General features: G+C 40.1%; 1 protein-coding gene across 1 annotated transcript in view; it reads right to left on the bottom strand.

Moving 5' to 3' along the window:
* Positions 1-9,148, bottom strand: part of LOC135476582 (protein strawberry notch homolog 1-like) — a 35,335-nt gene that overhangs the window by 13,497 nt on the left and 12,690 nt on the right. Inside the window, exons 10-19 of the mRNA XM_064756655.1 lie at positions 8,446-8,551; positions 7,610-7,763; positions 6,818-7,000; positions 5,490-5,587; positions 3,462-3,607; positions 2,471-2,662; positions 1,809-2,057; positions 1,187-1,320; positions 781-912; positions 43-178 (exon numbers count right to left, since the gene is read on the bottom strand). Of these exons, the coding sequence (XP_064612725.1) occupies positions 43-178; positions 781-912; positions 1,187-1,320; positions 1,809-2,057; positions 2,471-2,662; positions 3,462-3,607; positions 5,490-5,587; positions 6,818-7,000; positions 7,610-7,763; positions 8,446-8,551 (1,530 nt within the window). The remainder of the gene's footprint in view (positions 1-42; positions 179-780; positions 913-1,186; positions 1,321-1,808; positions 2,058-2,470; positions 2,663-3,461; positions 3,608-5,489; positions 5,588-6,817; positions 7,001-7,609; positions 7,764-8,445; positions 8,552-9,148) is intronic.

The following is a 9,148-nucleotide window of genomic DNA, read 5'->3' as shown; positions in this document are numbered from 1 at the left end:
AGTACCATCTAACTGTTCACTGAGACTGTGACAGTAACATACCAAACTGCTGAATGGCTCTATCTGCGCTCCACGGTAGTTCCAGAGTGATGTGGACTCGCCGACGTTGATTAAACACCCGTCGATCCGCCTGGAGGGAAATACCTGAACTCGCTGCCTCCGAGATAATAGCGATATACTGCCAAAGAAAGACGACGTAAAAAACAAATGAATGTTGAATTCTACAAATTGTATGGTATGCTCTGTTTCTGGTTGACAACTCGTAACTACAAACCACACCATGGGAATGCGGCTTTATGCCTACAGCCATCCCTTTCAAATCACAAAATACAAACTAAGTAGTGTAAATACTGTCTCCAACACAGTAACAATTTCTAAGATACTGCATTTGACCTAAAATTTTGTCCAAGACTCATTTTGATAGTTTTATTCATTGTTGTTTTGAGATTTGTTTGGAGGCAAGACAATAACTCAATGGAAAAGTGTACATTTCAGCATTAAAAGTAGTTTTTTAGGACTTATTTGCTTCTAAAAATGGATATTTTCATTCAAATTTTTAGGGCTGATACAATATGTAACACAATGTATATGAAAACTAGGAAACTTTGTAATAATTGTGTATGAAAACTAGGACACTTTGTAATAATTGTGTATGAAAACTAGGGCACTTTGTAATAATTGTGTATGAAAACTAGGACACTTTGTAATAACTGTGTATGAAAACTAGGACACTTTGTAATAACATACATGGAAAAGAAAGGACAATCAAGACCACCCTACCTTTTCCCCATCCATAAATCTTTGTTTCTCAGTGAGGTTGAGGATTTCTAATGGAACGTCCATCTCACTGCGGGACTCGTATGTCACCCCACCATCGTCATTCATTACCACGCGCCCTTTACGTCCCGTCATCTGGACAGACAAACAAAAAACGCAGTGTTATCAGAAACTGCAATGAATGAAATGGGCCACTCTGACATACCCATGTTACAAAACACAAACGGCGATTTGAGGAGATTACTGCATTTTACTTATCAGCAAACATAAACTACCAAAACCTAAACACAATGACACAAAGTTGTAACGCAACCATTTCTGTGTATTTATTCTGACAGCTTTCAGTTACAGATCAACAAGCTTTATGGTGTACCCTCACAGCACACTCTTGGATCTCTGTACATCTCACCTCTGCAACATTCTGTGGTCCACCCAGCTCATCAATGAGATGGTCAAGTGTATTGGGTGGTAAGCGATCTCCTACCCACTCCAGGCTGGCCAACAGGTCACGCTTCATGCCACACGCCTGGTCAATCGCATCAGCTGTTAGTACCAAATAAGACCATTCATTCAAACCTTTCAGAGCATAACTAGTTGGACAGGGCCATAGGGGAGTTTTGACATCAAAATCTTTTGTTGCTAAAGGTAAATTTAGTCCTGCTATGACATATAACAAGTCACATGGTACAGTACTTCAGACTTTTTTTTACCTTCAGCGTCACAACAGAAACTCCACTCTTTCACAAGCATAAGACAAAAAAACAGAGGGTACATCCTTCCCATATTAAAACGCAGGAATGTTGACAAATAGTGTGCATTATCTCTTGTGATAGCAAATATGCTCTAACCAACAAAGCTGATGGCCTGCCTTGTGTAACCTCACACACGTGCAATCTCGACTTGCCTGGCGGCCTGTGAGCGACATGGTGGCTGTGCTTGTCCCTCTAAGCAGTGAGAAAAGGGGTTCTAAAGATGAAACTTATAGGAGCTTTTATTGAATTTTTATATGCGATTGTTGTTGTGCATCTTACCTGAGGTACATTTCATAGAGGAACTGGCAGGATTGGAATCACTGTTTTCATTGGTCTGGCTATTGCTAAGGCCGGTGTCTGTGAAGGATGAGAAAGATGAGCTGGGCTTTAACAGCCCCGCTGCGGAGAGAGCTTTGTCAAACTTGTCGTCAATGGACTCCTTTTCTTTCTTCTTTGTCTTCTCTTTCTTCTTTTTCTCTTTCTTCTTCTTGACTTTGCTTTTTACGGAAGATTTTTTGAGCCAAGGATCTACAAAAGCAAGACCATAACATTACTGAAGTCAGAAGGGTTGTTCAAGTTAAAATTATTGTATTTAATACTATTTAAAAAAAAAAGTTTTAAAACACAAGTGAAAATAAGACGAAGGTGTGTCTGATGGCTTCACTTTTTTTCTTCTTTAATGTGCTTGTGCAAAGATTTGCTTAAGACAAGTTCAAGTGCTCAGTGCCATTACAATTTGTTTCCTGATAAGCCTGAGCACCTCCAATGCTCAGACTCAGAGGCTGTACGAGGGTCGTGCGGTTTGTTCTTGGTAATTCCGAACATCTCCTATGCTCAGACACGGAATTACAATAGGCGAGACCTGCCATAGACCATGATTCTCCACAACCTGCATGTCTTAACGAGCGAAATTTGTCAAATGTTACTGCGCATATTCCTACCATCATCACTATCCGAGCCTGTGGCAAACGGGTTCCCACACTCCTCATCACTCTCAGCCTGGGAGGAGCTAGAGCTGTCATCACTGTCATCAGAGGAGGAGTCAGATGACAAAGCCACACCCCCATCCTCATCACTGTCACTCTCAAATAAACCTCGCTTCTTCTTTGGTGCTGAATTTTGGGAATGATTTACTAAGGAGGCCAGCAAAAAAAAAAAAGAACATATTAATTATTACATTTAAATGTGAAAGTAGGCGTAATGTAGATTGATACTGGCTTGTTGTTAGTACCTAAAAAGCAAAGACCACCCTAAAATGAAGTACATATCAAATGAAAGACCATTAAAAACTGTCCAGGAAAACAGTTCGACTTACTTTTTATTTTTTAGAATTTTTCTAAACAAGTAAAATTGTGCTAAAAGATCAGATTCTACGGTGGTCTGTTGTAATCCAGAAGATATCAATTACGACACATCTATAATTTTTGCCTAAAATAATTTGTTTCAAGGTCAAATCAGCGAATGTATTCATAGATATTTACGTATACACATTTTGAATGATGAAATGTACCAGTCTGATGTGTATTAAGTAGCAAAAACCTTATGTGACCTTACTGGTAGCATTGTGGTCAGAAAAGGACACCACAGAATAAAATATTCAAATGCATTTTACTAGGTTAAACAAACTATTTTCGTGGACAGTTTTTAATGGTCTTCCATCTGATACATACTTCATTTTAGTATTTTCTTCGCTGTTAGCAGGCAAATTCGAAGGATTTATAAGGCATGATAAATATGCAAAAAAATATCCAAAAGTAAGGAACATTACATTGGCCAATTTTTAGAAGTAAGGCACTAGAGTGCCTGGGGTAAGCCACCAACCTTTGAAAAGTAACTGATTTCCCAAAGTGTGATATACACGTACATTACACAGTGTGGCACTATGGACACAGAACTATGGAACCATCAACTCAAGTATTCAAAACGCGATACCTGTTTTACGTTTGTTGTTGGCCTTGGCTTGAGGGGATGCTGGAGCACTGCTGGAATTGGAATAGTCCCCTAAACCGAACCAATCAAATGTCTTCCTTCGGTCTGGGGCGGGGAAATGTTTCTCAACCAAAGTCTGGAAGACACCCCTGTAACAAACAGGATTTTGGTAAGATTAGACTTACTGTTCTTGTGACATCAGATATATAAACAGAAAAACTTGATCTGTAAATGATTCTGGTAAGTAGCAAGTTACAGCTCTTGATAATAACTGTAAAAACACCATTTTATGTCCAAAAGAACCACAATGAATCAGGAAACCTTTCAGCATTCACAATCTATTGTTAGCGGCTTTTAATCATTTGGCTGACTCGCTTAAAAAAGTCCTGGTCACTGAATATTTACTATTTCATTTATTTATCTGATTGGTGTTTTACGCCATACTCAAGAATATTTCACTTATACGATGGAGGCCAGCATTATGGTGGGTGAAAACGGGGCAGAGCACGGGGGGAAACCCACGTCCATCTGCAGGTTGCTGGCAGACCTTCCCATGTACAACCGGAAAGGAAGCCAGCATGAGCTGTACTTGAACTCATAGCGACCGCATTGGTGAGAGGCTCCTGGGTCATTTCGCTGCGCTAGCGCGCTAACCAACTGACACTGTTAATGTGTGACAATTTCCACAGAAACACACCAAAAGCACTGCCTGTACGGATACCACACCATTCTTGGACAAGCACATATTGTTGCAAGCGTGCGACACCATGAAGCTTACCAACTGACCCACTGAAGCCTATTCACTATTTAACTTTTATGTGCTGTTCACGTGAGATGCCATATTTCAACATCTTTCGAGTGACACACTTTGCTGGACTCTGATTATTCATCCAACTTCATACGGGGCTACGTAAAAGTTTTGTGAAGTTTCTCCTCAGAAACTTACATATTGATATCAGAATCGCTTAAAGGAGAAGAAAACATAAAAATGAGGCTAAAAATTAGATGAAAGAGCATCAAAACTTATTTGCAAATATGGTATTTCATATTTTTGAGGGATTTATTTTATCAGGAGAAAACGGTATTTGAAAATATTTTTGTATGGTGGGTATTTGGGACCAACTTTTGGTATTGATCACTGTAGCATAATAATGTTCTAACTAAGGATGTGATGCTTGTCTAATAAATTTATTTGAATGTAAATTTGTTGTTTATATCAAAACACGTACATTTAACATAAATTATGATAATATTTATGAAAAATATAAATATGATCCAAATATAGGTTTAATACATTTGTTAGCTGAAAACAACAGATTCTAGTGCAAAAATATTTATTAAACCTGTGTTACATCCTTATTTATGACATTATTAAACAAAGACTATAAATACCAAAAGGAGGTTGCAATTACCCACCATACAAAAATCATTTTCAAGTGTCTTTTTCTCCTTCAGGAAAAATTAGAAAAAATATTGAAGACCACACTGAGGAATAACTTTTTGCCCTCTTTCGTCCGAACTTTAGGTCACTTTTATGTTTTCTCCACCTTTAAAGCTTCTGAATGTCAATTTTTACACGCTAAACTTCAGGTGAAATACAGTGTTGCAAATTCGTAAATCGCCATGATTTCCCTCATTTTACATGCAGCAGCTCTAACAGAAATAATCCGCAAATATGATTTATTTATTTATTTAACTGATTGCCGTTTTACGCCGTACTCAAGAACATTTCACTTATACGACGGCGGCCAGCATTATGGTGGGAGGAAACTGGGCAGAGCCCAGGGGAAACCCCACGACCATCCACAGCTTCCTGCCAGACCATCCCACGTATGGCCGGAGAGGAAGCCAGCATGAACTAGGCTTCTGCAAATGTGAAAAAATGTTCCCATGAACCCATAAACCCTATAAACACCCACAGTGATAGTGTATTTCAGCATGAAAACAGAAATTCAAATATGAAGTGGACTGTCTAGGTTGTTTAATGTTTTAGGTCTCTTTTCTGAAGGGTTGTCCTAGGTGCAGACATACTTAGCTGTGGAGACAAAGTCATTAAGCTCTCCACCAGCCTCCTCCAGCTGTTCCAACGTCCGTGCTTCACCCGTGGACTGTAAGCCAATCACGATACACTGAAACAAGAGAAATAATATCAACCACCCTGTCGGACACAGGTTGCAGTTTACCTTGCAGCATAAGTTTAATTAGGTGCAGAAGTTTCGTTTCAAACACTGTAAGTGTTTTTCTATACTGAGGTGACACCAATTTTATGTATTTTATGAAGCAACACTAAACAGTCCAAAAATGAAATACAAATAAAACTAAAATTCCACCTTTTATTTTGTCTTATCTTAAATTTTCATATTTTTCTCGCTTTTCAAAGCTTTCTTATCGGCTAAATATGTCTTCAACAGGAAAAATTGCCTGTAATGTCCATATTTCACACAAATTTGTCCTTCTTTTTGCCCACATCAGGAAAAGATTTTATCTGTTCATAAAACAACAAATTAAAGTGATGTCGCTTGACTGATGAATGTTCAATGCCATGCGGAAGAATTTTGCAAGTAAATGCACCAGTACATAATGGGCAGAACAAACCAGACAGCCCAGATTAAACCACCAACCTTTGGCAAAAAACAGGTGAACACGACACTCTTCCATGTGTAAAATGTCATACTGGTGGACGGCAAGTGGTCGCCAGTCAACTTCATGTTAGGCTACACCAATTGAGCACTGTCACCCGCTTATTACCACCAAGGCATCAAGAAGGATGAAAGCAGGGGACTATCTCAAAATTCCACTCCGTAGAATGGGATTAAGCCCAAAAGTTGTATGACCCAATACTTGATAGACATGCACCTTAATAACTCTGTCACAACCCACACTCATTTCACGTATTTCTGGTGAATTTCAATGTCATGCATTACCATAATACAGCTGAAATGTTCTCACAGTGGGGTGCTAAGCCATGACAGCCTCCCTGACCGCACTGCTCCACCTTAGCAGATATACACAGTTATGTAAGAGGTGACACAAACCATGGTTAACATTACCTTTCCATTCTTGACAGCCTCCCTGGCCAGCCGTACACACTGCTCCACCTTAGCAGATATACACAGCTATGTAAGAAGTGACACAAACCACAGCTAACATTACCTTTCCATACTTGACAGCCTCCCTGGCCAGCCGTACGCACTGCTCCACCTTGGCAGATATACACAGCTATGTAAGAAGTGACACAAACCACAGCTAACATTACCTTTCCATTCTTGACAACCTCCCTGGCCAGCCGTACGCACTGCTCCACCTTGGCAGATATACACAGCTATGTAAGAAGTGACACAAACCACAGCTAACATTACCTTTCCATTCTTGACAGCCTCCCTGGCCAGCCGTACGCACTGCTCCACCTTAGCAGATATACACAAATATTTGAAGAAGCGCTGATGGGCTGACCAAAACTGTCCCCACATGCTTTTCTTCATCCGCTGCTCAGCATCGATCAGCTCGGCAGCCTTCTGGAATTTGTCCCGTGCTTCCACCCACTGTGAGAGAAAGACAAAGTTACTGTCTGCATGTTGAAATCGAACACTGGCTATTTTTTCTACTTATCCATGACGTTTCAATTAGGTAACTACGTTAATCACATTACACAGGAAACCTAATCATTTCTGTAAAACACTGATCTCAACACAATTTAATTTATTTATTGGATTGGAAGTTTATGCCTTATTCAAGAGTATTTCTTTTGTGTGATGGTGGCCAGCATTATGGTGGGGAAAACCCATGACCATCCACAGGTTGCTGCAAGACCCTCCCACGTACGACCGGAGAGGAAGACAGCATGAGCTGAGCTTGAACTCACAGCGACCACATTGGTGAGAGGTTCCTGGGTCATTATGCTGCGCTAGTGTGCAAACCAACTGACCCACAGAGTCCCCTAATATGGTGGGAAGAAACCCAGCAGACACCAATGGAAACCCACAACCATCCGCACATAGCTGGGAAACCTTTCCACGTAGGACCAGAGAGAAAGTCAGAATGATCAGCAATCGTATTAGTGAGAGGCTCCAGGGTAACTTGCTGATCAACTTTTCTTCACTTCAAACATGACAGATCCCAACACAGTGAATGTGTTGACGTTGTTAGCTTACCAGCTTAACAGACTCATTATAGATCTTCACAAAGTCCTTGCTGAGAGGGAGCTCTTCAACACGGAATGTAACTCCATGGAAACTCAGCTGTCGTGCAATGTACATTCCTCTTAGCTTCATATCCATGGCAACCAACTCCATAGCACCAACACCCCTGGTAAACACAAACATGTAGATCTAATCATGAATACTGTACACAGAACATGGCTAGATGGTGAAAAATTCCATGAAATCATAGGTTATTTACTGTACTTTCAAAGACAGGAGTCAAAAGGTTAGCTCATTCACTCGTCTTTTTAGTCCTCACAATAAAAATGATGACCACATATGCAGCCCAGGCCATCACGAAGATGACATTGTACCATGAAAATATTCATCATTTCAGACACATAAATGATTGCTTGCTGTGTTTTATCCTCTTACATATCGTTTTACAATGATACAAATGGAATATAATACATTTCACACCTTTGAATTGCTACGGATGACCAACTCTGAGGAGTTTGAAATAACATTTCAACCCCAGAAAGACACATCTCAACATAATTTAAGAGTAGTAATTAAATACAAGTGCTTTCAAGGATCTCGTGTGTAGGAAGGTCTGCCAGCAACCTGCGGATGGTCGTGGGTTTCCCCCAGGCTGTGCCTGTTTTCCTCCCACCATAATGCTGGCCGCCATCGTATAAGTGAAATATTCTTGAGTACAGCATAAAACACCAATCAAATAAATAAATAAATCAAGGATCTCAAGGCCGTGTCGGAAACCTGCAACTCCGTTCCCCCCACCCAGTTTCTCCCGTGAGAATTCACTAAACTACGAATGATTGAGAACCTACCTTTTCTCCACAGCCTGTATAAAATCATTAAACTCCCTGAACGGTGTCCCCAGCCCCCACAGGCCTAGCCGAGTCATGTACGCCATATTCCGTGGCTCAGACGCTCCTAAGGGGAGAGAAAATACAGTGACATTAGATTACAGAAGAACCATGTAGGTATTTATTCATTTATTTGATTATAGGTCAATGTCATACTCAAGAATTTTTCACTTTTAACAATGGACATCAATCTTATGAATGGGGGGAAATCTTAGTGTCCAGCATAAACCATCGACTCTTGGCAAGTTACTGATGAATTGCCCTGGCTGTGACATATACATATGCGTACTATATTGGTGAAAGACAAGTGGTCTTCACTGAATGCTAGACTGCCCAAATCTGCCACACAAATCTTGGGGACATTTTACTGTCACCAAGGCTCCCACAAACAGTGAGATCAATAAGACAATTCTTGAGTTTTAAAAATCATGAAATTGAAATTTCAAATTTTCACCCATCAAGCAACAGAATTCTTATACTGTAAGGAGGTAAAAAGCACTCGAACAAACCTGTTGTCACACCAACCAAACAGCCCTCTGGGTGCTGGTGACTGTTAATTACATATACCATCTAGGTCTGGAGAACAGTGGATCCAAGGGTTCCTTTTCTATTACTGGTTTTGAACCACTCCCTTGTGTGTACTTGTGATTGGCAAACATATTAA

This window comes from Liolophura sinensis, chromosome 10 (assembly GCF_032854445.1).
Source record: "Liolophura sinensis isolate JHLJ2023 chromosome 10, CUHK_Ljap_v2, whole genome shotgun sequence".
In the NCBI taxonomy this organism is placed as follows: Eukaryota; Metazoa; Mollusca; class Polyplacophora; order Chitonida; family Chitonidae; genus Liolophura; species Liolophura sinensis.
The sequence above is the reverse complement of the archived record's forward strand: the minus strand, read 5'-3'. Positions and strand labels throughout refer to the sequence as shown.